The sequence below is a fragment of the Myiozetetes cayanensis genome, unplaced genomic scaffold, assembly GCF_022539395.1.
Source record: "Myiozetetes cayanensis isolate MyiCay16 unplaced genomic scaffold, myiCay2020 scf2-11, whole genome shotgun sequence".
In the NCBI taxonomy this organism is placed as follows: domain Eukaryota; kingdom Metazoa; phylum Chordata; class Aves; order Passeriformes; family Tyrannidae; genus Myiozetetes; species Myiozetetes cayanensis.
Window position 1 is genome coordinate 84556049 of NW_026087411.1, and position 14761 is coordinate 84570809.

A 14761-nucleotide genomic window follows, 5' to 3' on the forward strand; every position below is an offset into this window, starting at 1 on the left:
CTGTACCCTGAGGGTTTTGTGCAAGTACTCTGTAGGGAATGAAAGGCTAGAGGTCATCTGAGCATAAAATGTTCAGGGATGGTGCAAGAAATCAAATATTTCCTTGGAGAGTTTTTTTTTAAATTAATCAAATGAAATATGTTTGTAATATCTCCAGTGCTGAACACTTTTGATGTTTTATTCAAAAAGCCACACAATGTCTCTAGGTTACAGTAAAGGCAAAATAACTCATGCAGAGGCTTAGAAGCATGGGATGGTAGAACGCAAATATAATATAGTACTTTTGTCCCTCATGGAAAACTGCATCCACAACATAATATTGTTCATTAATTCTACTGTGGTGGTACAACACTGGAGCATGATTTAAGCAGAAAAGGTTCTGTTCCCCAGAAAACAAGGCAAGCAGAAAAAAAACCAATGCAGGGCAGGAACACCATTGTCTGCAAAGAAGAGATTTTGTGAGATGAGTCTCTGTGGATGGATCTACACAACATATAATAAGGCACAGGTACAGTGCCTTAAGCAATGGTATGAGACCACCTGTACTATGTTATCACTGGCACAGACTCTGTTATGGGGTTGGTACCTGCCAGTGGGTATTCTCATGTTTTGGGGACCATTCCTTACGGGCAGTTTGGCTGCAGTTTCCCTGTTTTTGTTTAGCAGAGGCACAAGCCATATTGCATGAGGAGGTCTTGGGGTCAGAGGTGGCTCCTGGCTCACTTTGCATACAGGTACAGGTACAGGAGTAGCTGCATGTGGGTCCAAGGTCAGGCAGCATTTTTGACTATGTGATGTAGCATTCTTTTGGGGAAGGCTCTTCCATGACTCTATACAATTCATGTATCCTTTTAGGTGTGCATGTTGTAAAGCTTCACTGTTTAACATTCTTGATTGGTGAAAATTCCCCTCTGATTTGCTTGTTCCTGATGATCCCCTTTTAGATTGATAACAGGGATTAGAAATACAGCATCTTGGCACCTTCATTAATTTGTGCAGAGTCCCCTCTTCAACAAGAGTTCTGGCAGTTGTGAACCATGTCACCAGAGACTGCACACATATTTAAAATCAGATTATGTAAGTCTTGATTTTCAGTTTCACTCCCCTGTGCTGTTAAATACCCTAGAAAACATCTGCAGCCATGCCAACAAAGACCTCTCAAGACATTAAAGCTCTCTCAGGTTTGGATTCCATTTGCAAATGCACATATATAGCTGAAATAATTGCTGCCATTGTCAGACCCACTTTGGCAACAGCAGTAAATGGTTTATAGGCAGTTTCAGAGGACTGTTACTACCCATGAATAAAGCCATTTGTGCAACAGTTTTGGTCATACTGTTCTAAGGCTGTCTTGCCAAAATCCTTTTGGGAGATAGCTGTGGCCAGCTTAAGTGTTTTACTCGCTGCCCAAGAAATTCTTCTTCTGTGATATTAATATATAGTGGGGGAGTGTTAGAGTGTCACTGGGTAGCCTAGGACGAAGGCTTCTACATTTTCAACAAGGTTAGCCTTTTAGCTACCCCTACAACTCCCTTTACAGGCCAGTTTCTAATTGCTAGTGTTTAGTTTCTCCAGCAGTCTCTTTCTGATGGTTTTGGCCGAGATTCCAGCCATGTCCTTACCAGTGCTTAGTCAGCCTTGCAAAGTCACAATCTGTTGACTATCTGCCTTAAATCATCTTTGTATGCTAACAATTTCCCTTCCTTTCTGAATCCTCTTCTTATATATTTGCTTCTTTTATTTTCACACAGAATTCAGTGCACCTCACTTTGATAGAGATCGTTCCTCTTCTGCCTGTGCTAATGGAAGTGCATTTACAACACCAAATCCCATACAGTGAAAAATGAAGCAAATATAATTGTCTCCTCTGCCTTCTCTTTTGGAAGGAGAGGTTAATAGTAAGACTATTGTTTTTTCATTAGATCACTGATATAAAGCTTTGACACTGAACTGGGTACCCAATACTATGTTGTCACTGCACAAAAGGTCTATTGTAAGTGTAACTTCTTCTACCCCAAACACATTACAGAGATATAAGAATCACCAGAAGGACCAGCTGTTCAAGGGTATTATTTTGTGTCCACAATTTCACCCAGAAAGGTGTGTCTTCTAGTTTTGGCTTGAAGATTGTCCCACCAAAATAATTAATCATTTGGCTGGAGAATACCTTAAGGAGGAAACTGCAGGATCTGGCAAGCTAGAGATAAGAATGATATGCTGCAAATACTTTTTTTCTTCATCCTGTGAAAAATGTAAGATGTTCTAAACTAAATACCTCATCTCAAGATCCTTCTCATTGAGCTGTCAAATATAGAAGACATATCAAACTATGAAATTGGTAATCAAAAAACCCAAAAACGAAATCAAAGTTGGCAGTCCTTGACTTTTGCTGCAAAGGTCTGGGTATGGCAGCAGGGAGCTGTGTCTCCGCAGTGAGCACACTGGACACCTCTCTGATTATAGTGGTCCTAGAAGTAGTTGGATGAGGTCCCAGAATGGAAACTTGGCATTTGCCTAAAAACTGGAGACAATGGAAGCTGTTCCTTCTGCCACAAATGAGAAATTGGTGTATCTGTTGGCCCCAGTTCATAAGGGTGGACTGGTAGCTGGAAATCACTGACCAGGAAACAGGTTGTGCTCACCCTGAGGAGCAGGAAGATCTTTAAGGGTTTACGGACAGCAATGAGTGCTCTGTTGTTGTTACTGTCTTTTATCTACAGATATACCCAAGGTGCTGTTTATGCCACCTTTTCCGGGAGAGGGAGACAATCAGAGAGCGCACGATTTTCTTGTGCAAATCATTGTTATTGACGACAATACGTACAGGACAAAACAGGGCACATGCTGAGGAAATGCTTCTATGACAAATGGGCTGATGAAAAATGAAACAGGTGCTTGAGTGAGGTACAGACTGCAGGGCTGGGGCAGTGTTCAACAAATTACTGTTGTAGGTCACTTCCAGGCACAGTGTGAGTTATGTGGGGTTAACCTATGAAATTATTTTTGGTGCGGTTCTGAGGAGATGCTTGTGCTATGTAAATGATTATATAAAAAGCCTAAATTTAGACAGGGTACCTTCAACCACTGCTACCTAGAGCATTTCTCACTTCCCATTGTGGAGCACATGGCCTTGTCTGAGCTTCACATCAGCATGCAACCTGGGCCAGCATCACACAGCTCCTGTGCTGCAGCTGCTGTGGGACATGAGCCAGGACCTGTGTCCCAGGATGGAGAGCAGAGTGGTGAGCAACTTGGTTAGCAGCCTGGTAGCAGCCTGGTAGCTCACTGAACCCCAGGCAAATTTTGAATTTATGCATCTGAGAGGTCTCCATGGGGGAGGACTAGACTGGAATGGTGACCTCAGCAAACACTGCTGGTTTGTCTTATTTGCCCTCCAGGAAATGTTTATTTACCCAGGTTTTTCCTGCAGAGTTGTGTTGTGTAGGACATCCTCATCTGAGGGATGGGGCATTGCAGTTCAATGGGTATTTTACGACCTACATGTCTGTGATAAATGTGCTCTTAAAAAGGAAGAAGACATCAAAATCACACTTCTGTCTAATTAGTTTTACCACAGTCATTGAATATAACATCCATGATTGCCATTGCAGAGTTTGAAGTTACTTCTTTACTTGGATCAAATTACCTGTATTGTACCTTTCCCACACAGTCAGAGTCACTGCCTTCTGTGGTAGCCAACCAGTTTGTTTCCCTTATTTTTTATGTGGGAGGTACCACAAGAAAGAACAAAACATTCATATATTGGGAAAAATGTGAATGGAGAAATCCAAAACCAAATCCACTGGGAGCAGTGGTACCCCCAGAGCTGTGTGACTGCACCTTTCATTGCTGGACCCATCCCACACAGGAGTCAGATTCACCCGGTGCTCTCAGCTCCTGCTTGTCAGGGGGCTGCTCTCATTTGCTTTGGTGCTCTCTGGTTAGGGCAGTCACTGTCTTTGTTTCGGCAAGCTTTGGCAGATGAAGATCCTTGCCTGAATACTGGCTAATATAATGCCAGAGGCCATTTTAGCCAAAAATGGAGAGCAGCTTGAGAGAAAGGCTAGGCTGCCTGCTGTGGGTTCATCAAGCCGTTTTCACAAAGAGCCATTTTCACAAAGCCACTTCTTCACGTGTGGATCCACAATAATGCTGGTTTTGTTTGCTAAAACCACCTGCCTTATCAAGCCAGATCAAACTTAAAGCACCTAGTAGTACATCTCTTGGTGGCAGGTGATTGCACCTGCAGTGGAGGTACCAGGGCTTCTCTGCCTGAGGGAATCAGTTCTGCACAAGCTGTGCTCTTGGCTGGCAAAGGTACAGACAGTGCAGCAGTGAACGACCTGTGAGAGGCAGCAGGTTTGGGCAGCAGCTTAGCCCAGCAGTGGGAGAGAGGACCATGAGAGAGGAGCTGCTGCATCCAAGTCCCTTGGATACATTTAGCTCACCTGCAACTTTTCACAGTGATTACTGCCTCCACCAATCCGTCTTTATGCACCAGTGACACTTCTTATTAAAAAAAATCACTCTGATGTGTTCTTTGAAGCAGACTATAGCTGGCTTGTGTCTCTGCCTCCAAATAACAACTCTTTCTGCTTTCCTAAAACATCTCACAATCACAGTGCAAGCGTGCAAGAGTGTGAGCAGGCTGGGGGCAGCGTGCAATGGCAAATGAGGCGTGAAAGGCTCCTACCATCAACCACGGGTTTGGGCTGTGAGCTCTTCAGCCGCAGCGAGGGCCTGAAGCGTGTTCGGTCATTGAAGCTCCAGCTCTTCTGGACTTTGGTTGGGCTGCCCTCGGTGGCAACGTCAGCACTTGGGGAGCGGCGATCTCCGACTGAAGATTGCCTGTTCTTTATACTTTGACCTCGTGGGCTGGCCATCCGGACCCGCTCCTTAAAACTCAGCTTTTGACTGTGAGGGAGAGAAGTATATTTTATTTCATAGTTCCTTCACTCCATTCCTTTTTTCCAGTGTATGATAATTTCTAAAAATTCTCACTGGTATGAATCTGTTTGTTACACAGTTTTATTTTCATTGAATATATTTAATTTGTGAATGAAACTGATTTGACGTAATTGTTTTTTGATAGAAGCATTATCATTAGCAGTCTATCATAGAGTACAGAATAACCTTGTAAATGAAATTAAATTAACAAAAAAACCCCAAATTTCACCCAATTATTATTTATTAATCTCTACAATTTTTTTCCCTATTCCTTGAATTTTAAATGGGTTTGTGTCCATCTTATGCACTTACGCTCAGTGCATTTCTGGCCATGTCTTCAGATAAACAAAACTGAAATGTATTCTATTTTTATGGCATGCCATGTAGTATTGTCTGGTTTGGTTTTTTTTTTAAGCAGGCAAAAATACTGTTAGTGTATTCATGGTTGGTTGGGATTTGGCACCTCCAACATTTCATATGCATGATTAGTGTTCACTCATATCCAGAATTCCTTGTTACACCACTCACTTGGTCAAGGCAAAAACAAAATTAACAAAACATTCAAAAAACATCATGATGACCTATTAATGGAAATGTAATGATACGCTGTGTGCTCCCTAAAGTCATTGCTGGAGATTAAGCTGAGAGCTGTCTACATGCAAGTGGTATTGCACAGGTGCTTTAGGACAGGTACAAGAGCCCAGCCAAGCTCATGAGTGTGTTTCCTGGACCACTGGTGACCCTGTGGTCTTACGGTTGGCCAATTGTAAGCTGTTCTTTTCCCCTGCCATGCTTATAACCCTCCCCTCCAGCCAGCTAAATGTAGATTTTCTATTTCCCAGTGCTTAAATTACCTTTGTTTGTGTTTAAACATATCTGATGAACTATTTGCCTATGCTTTTTCATCATTTTACATTTTTGCCTTTGTTTGTTGCTTCCTGCAGCAGAAGATGTAAAGGGGAAACAGAAAGGGAGTCTGATACTGAGGTCTGGAAACCTTGTTTTATCTGCAGGGTTAAGTTCAATTGGTTGAGCAAAAGAATGGTCATCTTGATCAGTGGTCCTGTTCTTGCAAGGAGAGAGATGATGGTGCCAATGAAGGAGCTGTTCATGGTATGATGTTACTGGGTCTTGCAGTCCTGCTGCTCTGTGTAGGCTTTGTGGGGGCTTTTAAAATACTAGAGCAAAGACTGTCTACTTGCAAATTATTGTTGTTCTTGAAGTTAAGGCACTTTCTAGTATTCTCAAAGCCTTTGCATTTAACTCCAGCATGCCCATAAGATGTTTTCAATGGAAGTGAATTCTGCAGCTAATTTACTAATGCTAACATGGATTATGTGGTTCTTAGGTGTTCAACCTACTGCACTCTGAAAATATAGTGTTAATATATGCTTATATGAAATGAAAAGTAGTTATAGGCTTCTGTGGCTGTGAAATATTGAGATAAACAGATACCTTTGTCCATGCATAGCAGACATTAGCATTTCAATCTGAATACAAACATCACTGAGAGCAGAAAGGATGCAGTTTGTCACAGGTAAAACACATGCTGAAAACTTATTATGAGATAATTTTCAAGAATGATAAAAAATGAGCACATTAATAAAAAGATTATTAGATAAATGTATTTCTATATAGCATGTTGGATTACTTAAAAGAATACCTTTACTATAATTTCTGAATATAATCCTTTGCTTCCCTTGCCAAAGTAAGCAATTGTTGAAATAAACACATCGTGGTGCTGAAAATATTATCTATTTCCATTACAAATTGCTACCTAGGTCTGCAGTACTGTGTGCTGTGGTATATGCAATACAAAAGACCCACAAAATCTACTATTTCAAAGAAAAGTGAGTTATAAAATTTAATTTTCAATACAAATTACATTTGAAGACTAAATTACATTTCAGCTCAGGAATCTTTTGCATTGTACAATAATGAAAATATAAGCTGTAAAATATTTATTAACCACATTATTGCATTGCCATATTATACAGTGTGAGCAAGAGAATAAAAATGGACTTTTATTACAGATATTATTCTTACATGTATTCCCTTATGCTTTTTTTTTCTTTTTCTTTTTTTTAATAGCTCAAATTGTACTTGTTACTGAAGGATAAAATAAAATTATACTTTTTTTTCGACAAATCTTAGACAGCCCTTTTCTTGTTTTGCTAATAGAATTGAAAATTGATAAAATGACCATAAAAACTATCAGTGTAGACCATATTTTTTATAATCCCAGTAACCCCAAAATAAAAATGAAAATTTAAACCCAAAATTTTTAAAAAAAGCACACATGTTGTTCTGTCGATTAATTTCTACTAATGAAAGCAATGTCTGCCTTTAAATGATTGGTAGACATGGTTATTTCATTTATAAAAAGCTCAATGATACACAATGGCTACTTAACCTGCATATCTTTAGTTCTCCAAATCAAAGCAATGAGCCAATGGAAAGGAACAGCAGACACTTAATCTGTGCTATAGACATTTTTCAAAAGTGCAACACTGAGAATGAAAATATTAATTTAAAATGCAGAGCTCATACATATAAATAAAATGAAATCTGCTTTGTAGCAATGGCAGTGTACTGGCATGCCAAGGGTCCATGTGGAGGATGCTGTGTCCTGAAGAGAAACGCAACCCCTGAAGGAAGCATGGTTTGGAAACTCTGTTTTGCATCTTGAGGTGCACCTCCAAAGAGGCTGGTTATAGCAGTTCTTCGCTTCTTTGATCCCTGTTCCTATTTCGAGACTGGTGGGAAATGTTCCTGAAGTCACTGGATCCTAACTCAGCACAGGCATAAGTTGTATGACCAGTAGCAGTAGGGAATTCATGCCTGGGAGAAGAAAGCTGCTGTCCTCAGGACTGCTCTGCCATGGGGCTTTTCTATATATGATAAATAACAGATCATGAAGGAGTAACTGTATCAGAGCATTTTGGAGGGATCCTGACCAGGCTTTTCCCCGGAGTGAAAGTCCCTTTCCTTATGGGCTATAACCTAGTTCCTGGCTCTGGATGCAATGGTGGTAAAGATGGCGTTAGAGATACAGAGTAGAGATAACCTTACGCCTTTTCAAGCATCTTTGAACATTCTGTATTTGAATCAGTAGCCACTGAAGTCTTTAGGGCCCTTTATTCTGATTTAATGCTGTCCAGTACATGCTAAAAATCCTTCACCTCTTCTTTTCAGGACCTAGCCTATTATAATTTTTGTCTCTCACCTTTTCTTGTTACATGGTATCCAAAGGAAATCCCTTGAATTAATGTAAAACCTGTTAATGGGCATTGGAAATTCCCATATCCCCATAAGCTGTCCCAGATTTCAAGTTGAATGTTTGTCCAAAAGGCAAAAATTACGAGAAAGAACCAGGAAAATGAAATTACACAAGTTCCCAAATCAAACATAAGTGACCATGATCTGAGAGATCCACAGTTGTCTCCAGTCTTCCCTGGCAATGGTAACGTCTGTGGACCTATCACTCCTCTATTCTTGCAGGTTGCAAGTAGTAGAATGCATTCATATTGATAACACTGGAGCTTTGAAGCATCTTTTAGTGGAGATCAATTACAACTGGCAGATGTGGGAAAGAAAGCAAACTACTTTTCTCTATTTGTTTGCCTTCTGGAAGGTCAATTGTAGGGTTTTACTACTCATTCCTTCTGTTGTCCGCCTGAGCCATTCACTTCCCTGTGAAAGCAAACGACTTCCTAATTGTTATTTCTTCTTTTTTAAATTCTGCCTTTTCCACCTTTGATTTACGAGCGAATAGGTGTTTAGGGACACTAGAGGTCACTGTAGCTTCACTGCAGGAGGAACGAACTCCGCTGTTCCAAATGATTAGACTGTGTAAGATTTTCTTTTAAATAACAAATGCCTACAAACTTCTGCTTACTCTATCTTCCACAGACCATCTTACTGTACTTCTTTTTGTTAATTGAGCATCTCTTTCCCTCCCAGTCCCACTCTCCCATTTCCCTGACCATCTTCCTGCATTTCTGGTCAAGTTTAACTTCTGCTTTCCTTCAGCCTCAGACCTGCATCACTACTGATGGCTACTAGACACAATTTACAACTTATTTTTCAGCTTTTCATACTGAGACAGCTGGTGGTAGCAGAAATAGGAAGAAATTGAAATGAATGGAGAACCTGAGGGTGAGGGAGAATGCTTTGAGTCTCAAGACAGAAGCTAAAACTGCCAGAAGTTATCACCAACGTAAAACAACAGCAGACAGATGTACAGGGAAATTTTCAGCATCCAATAAATACAGGTGTTGATTTTTACCAAGCCTGACTGAAATTAGGCTAAGCTGAACAAATGCAAATGCAATAGAAAGTACAGTGAGACCTGAAGTTCAAATGTTCAAGACTTCACCACCAGTCTCGTGCTAGGACCATGAACTCAAGAAATGTAGTGTTATATCTCATACCTTCAATGAGTAATAACAAGAATTTTGGGTCACAATATCTTATAGTTCGATTGTCAAACAGAAAAAATTAAATGGTATGGAGTTTTATGCGCTTTTTTTCCTTTTTCAGAACAGTTTCCAAAGGAAGAGAAATTATTTTTATCTTCATTTTTTATGTGTTTGCACTTCCATTGTCTTTTACATTATTTTTAAAAAATAAGAAAAAATGCAATCAGCTTGAGATATAAATCATGGGTTTCTTCCCATAAGATCCATTCATCTAGGAATTATCATTTTTGGTAAGAGACACAATTTCCACAGAATTCAGCTGAAGCAAATGGTTGATTTCACATGCATTCCTCTACCTTCCAGAATAGGATGCAGGCACAACTACCTCAGGCTGTGTCCAAGGGGATTCTTCTCAACAACAATTCCATATTTTGATTCTTGTAATTGCCTCACATGTTATAGCTTAATATTCCCCACTAATTATTTGATAGAGAACTCAACTGCCATGGTCATAAAAGTCATCTTGGACTTGGGGAAATATCTTTATGCAAATATTCAACCCCACTTTTAGATCTCTGCAATGTAATGCATTCCAGAAGTCGAAGTCTCAGGCAGAGAAGAGGAACAGGGCTTGGTGAAACCACAGCGTGCTGTGCAATGCAATTGTCTGACTGGATGAGTTTCAAAGAACTCGTATCATTGCCATTGTGTTAATGGCATTGCAGGCAACGAGCAACAAGGGATTTACAAGCACTTAAAAAGAAATAAATTAAGAAACATTGTTTGGAGAAGTAAGGAACTTTAAAGTGCTAAGGAGGGCAAATAAATGAATCATGCATCTGATGTTAGCTGGCATTCTCAAACATCATATGAATAGGCAGGATGCTGAATACCTATGTTTCCGAGGGGTGTACATCCTGAAGAGCTTCTGTTTATTACTACAAAGCTCACTAGGAGTGAGGGGAGATAGAGGACCATGTTACAAAGCATTCCAGTGCTAGGTAAGGGGTTAGGCTTTCCACCTCAAGTTAGATTATGCATCATTGGCAGTTTTCTTTTTTATATGGTACATGCAGAGTGTTTATATTAAATCTACTTTTAGAAACAGATATGGTATAGGAGGTGGAGAGAATTCCAGAGTATCATTTGTTTCCCACAGAACAGGGGTGAGTTTTCGACCCAAGCTCCTATACTGGAAAAACTTCTCCTTATTGCATCAGAGAGAGCTGTCTGAATAAGGAATTAATATTCAGGCTCATGGGTTACAACACTAGATGGGTGACATTCATCCTTTGCAGACATTCAGTGCATGTCCTACACATAGTCTAAGGCTCCTCATGTTCTGAGGATGTCAAAAGATTGATCAGTCTTTATCTAGTTTCCTACACAGAAACAATTTCATCTGTGTTGTATAACTGAACAGAAATAAATATTTGTGTTCAGTGTATGGATTCGTAGATATTGAGAATTTAACATATAGGCTTTTGTAACAACTTGCAGAACTCTAGAACTGATTATAGAAATATCTCATTTACAGTGTGGATGCACCAGAGAGGTTGTCTACCAATACTTTGGCAAATCATTAATTAGAATATTTGTGTGTAATATTTTGGGAAATACAACATACATATTTTAATTAAAATCACTGTGAAGCTACAGCCTCATAAGCACAGCTCTGACAACTCAAATGCACGGCAACAACTGGTTACCTCATAAAAGACTGTAGGTCTATACATGAAAAAATGCAAGAATTAATTTCTGTAAATATAAGTCAGTTTGGTAGGAAAGAAAGTAACTTTTATCTAAAGCAATAAAAGTTTTTCTCTGCTGTTAAAAGAATGAAGTAAAGAGAAAGAAATCCAATGCACTACTTGTGCAAACATATCTTCATTTAAAGAGTGAAACAAGCAGCTTACTTGGTTCACATAGCATCCCATGCATTAGCATTGCAGGAAGAAACAAGTTAAATAGTTGAGAACAGCTCTCTCAAAGTACATTGCAGCAGTTTGTACTTACATTTTTGCCACAAAAGACCACATACACCACATATATTTTCAGTGATACAAAAGTACAGTAATAAGTAAGCATAAGAATGATAAACAGCCACTGACAAAAAGCAACTTATTTAAAGGCGCAGAGTGGTCTGTAGGGTTTTTACTGTAGACCAGGATCTCAGGAGCTAACTAGATCATTTTTACGTATGCACTAATTTACAGCAGTGCACATATTAATTAGGAGTTTCTGAAGGGACAAACACCTTGGAAAGCACTGGTTTCTGCACCTGGAATGGGGCAACCATGGATGTATGTACAGACTAGGGAAGGAGATGCTGGAAAGCAGTGCCACAGAAAGGGACCTGGGGGTCCTGGTCGATGGCAAGTTGAATATGAGTCAGCAGTGCCCTGGCAGCCAGGAGGGCCAACCGTGTCCTGGGGGGCATCAGGCAAAGCATCGCCAGCTGGTCGAGGGAGGGATTGTCCTGCTCTGCTCTGCAGTGGGGCAGCCTCACCTTGAATGTTGTGGCAGTTTTGGGCACCACAATTTGGGCAATGAAGATGGTGGAGGGCCTTGAGGGGAAGCTGTATGAGGAGTGGCTGAGGTCATTTAGTCTGTTCAGTCTGGAGAAGGGGAGACCTCATTGCAGTTACAGCTTCCTCTTGAGGGGAAGAGGAGGGGCAGGCACTGATCTCTTCTCTGGTGAGGAGTGATGGGACACAAGGGAATGGCCTGAAGTTGTGTCAGGGGAGGTTTAGGTTGGATATTAGAAAAAAGTTCTTCATCCAGAGTGTGGTTGGATACTGCAACAGGCTCCCTAGGGAAGTGGTCACAGCACCAAGTCTAACAGAGTTCAAGAAATGTTTGGGTGATACTCTCAGGCACATGGTGTGACTCTTGGGGATGGTCCTGTGCAGGCACAGGAGTTGGGCTCCATGATCCTTGTGGATCCCCTCCAACTCATCATATTCTGTGGTTCTGTGATCTTCCATTCAGTGAAAATAAAGTGAAAAAATCTGGTTAAGTCACTGACTTCTCTTAAAGCCACAACAGTTATCACTAATATGGAGCATGAATTATGACCATGTTTTGGCAGCTGGATGTTTGGTTGGTTTGTTTGTGGTTTTTTTTTTTTTTTGGATCTAGCTTCCAGTTACTGTAGGTAAATTTCTCTCTTTAAGTACTCATAGGTACAACTGGTAATAGCCTTGCCCCTCTGCAAAAGTCACAGTTTTAGGGGAATGTACTCATTTGCTGCCAACTTCAGCTTCACCTTTCAAAACGTCAATTTTAAAGGTTGCTGTTGAAAGAGTGGGAAATACAGCTAGTGAGTGCAAAAAGTTTGGATCCAGCTGTAATAATTTAAAGAGACCAATATGTTGCTAGCAAGCCTATGGAGGATATGTATATGAAAAGTCACAGAACTGACATAGCAAATCCTGTCCCCTTGAGTTACTACAACACTAACAGCAGATGCATGCGCTGTGAGGAAGAGGATGGAGGCAAGTGCCAGAGAAGCCACCTGGAAATGTGAAGACTTCAATCCCTGACTGAATAACAGTGAACCACAGTGCAACCCTAGGGTGCATGTATTTTGGGGACTGATGTGTAACCAAGATTTTTTTCCTGGCTTTTCAGTGTTTTCTGCTGGTAGGTAAACTCTGCTATTCCCTGAGCATGCTGATACTGCAGTGCCAGCTGCCAAATACCTGCTGATTCCCATCCCTAGCGAGTTTCTAAGATAGAGTATTTTCTCTTGTAACCATTGAGTCCTTTCCTGTTCCTAAGGGTTTGGGCTATCAGTAAAGCAAAGACTGGCATTCTCTCCAACGGCCTTAGGATGTGCACTTCCAGGGCTTTATTTACCTGGTAAGGACAGCCCTGCCAAGGCTTGCCTGTGCCTGCTGTAGGCATCCAGTCCTCAGCTGGCATCTAGGCTGGGTGCAAACCCTTCTGCCCTCCCAGCCATCAGCAGTGGTGCTTGCTTTAGGAGACACCAGGTTGCCTCCTCTACCTGAACTGCACCATGTGAGAGTGCAAACCGTGCAGCCAGGAGCAGGTGAGCCACTGCAGTCCTGCTTTCCCCCCACCTGCCATGTCCCAAAACACTCCTTAAGAGAGGATGACAGAAAAGTTAGGAAACATGGAGTCACGGTACTGAGGAAGCACTGAGGATACTCATGCAGGGCAGCACAGACCCTTGCCAAGGTGACATCCAACCAGCCCTGTTGGAGGGTCCTTCCCCTGCAGTGGAGGGCTGGTGGGCTTGTTCACAAAGCCAAATTAAGCTATATGTCTGTGATTCCTGGAAAGGAATCATCGATTTCATGGCAGAAGCTGGGGCTTTGTCCTTGCCCAGGCACTGGGTCTGGGGAGGCTGCTCCACTGGCTGCTCTGCCACTGTTCAACCTGAGCCCCTCAAAGTTAAAACATGGGAATAGAAATGTAAAAAAAAGCCTACTTTTTCCACATAAAAACTGGGACAAAGAAGCAAATTTCAGCAGCATTAGTCTCTTAATATGAGTTAACCCACACACACTTTTTGATTGTTATCTCTCAACAGTTACAGTTCACTGAACCTATTGCACAGAATTCGAGACATCTAAAAGCCATTAGAAAGCAGCAATTTCACAGATAAAAGAAATAAAGGAACTACAAACCTGCCAGAAGATTCCCCTTGTTCTTTTCTTCAGGTCAGGGAGTGGGAGGGAAAAACATAATTGTTATGCAGATAGTAATCACACTACTTAGTTACAGATAATGTTAGATATATGATAAATGTAAATGGGTACTTTAATTGGTGTACAACACAAACATAACATTGCAACCACAAAAACATTCAAGCAAGACTCATAACTACAATGCTTCCAGAAAAGAAATTTTTGGTAGTTTTAACACATGCATAACATGCTTAGTACATACCACTGCAGACTGAGTTGGCAAAGCACTTAGGCAAAATGCATTGCTGACATGTATATAACAGAAAGCTGTAGGTTCTTTTTAGATAAAGTTATTTCTGGTAAATAAAAAGGTTTAATTTTATGATAGCATGGCAATATGCTTATTTAAAATAACATGTAGATACAGTTTTGAGGGACAGTCATATTTTAGAACATTTTATCTGGGATACATCTTCATTATTTATGTAATTTTATATCCATCCATTTATACCAATGTTGCCTTCAACCTGTTTGTATATGTAAGAAAATCAATATTCCATGTAACTTTTAATCTAAAAGCTCCTTTTAGTTTAGAGAATTTTGGAATTACAGTTATGGTAATGGATTACTTACGGCTCTGTTCTTGTCAACTCTTTGAAATTCAAAGATCAGCTTTAGATACCCAGCCAAACTTCCTTTTGGCTGAGCTTTTTGGCACACAATTACCTTTTAACTGTC

At 40.6% G+C, this 14761-nt stretch overlaps 1 protein-coding gene across 1 annotated transcript in view; it reads right to left on the reverse strand.

The window, feature by feature from the left end:
- Nucleotides 1-14761, reverse strand: part of KCNQ5 (potassium voltage-gated channel subfamily Q member 5) — a 279875-nt gene that overhangs the window by 22764 nt on the left and 242350 nt on the right. Inside the window, exons 9-10 of the mRNA XM_050316089.1 lie at nt 14024-14050; nt 4694-4914 (exon numbers count right to left, since the gene is read on the reverse strand). Coding sequence (XP_050172046.1) covers nt 4694-4914; nt 14024-14050 — 248 coding nt within the window. The remainder of the gene's footprint in view (nt 1-4693; nt 4915-14023; nt 14051-14761) is intronic.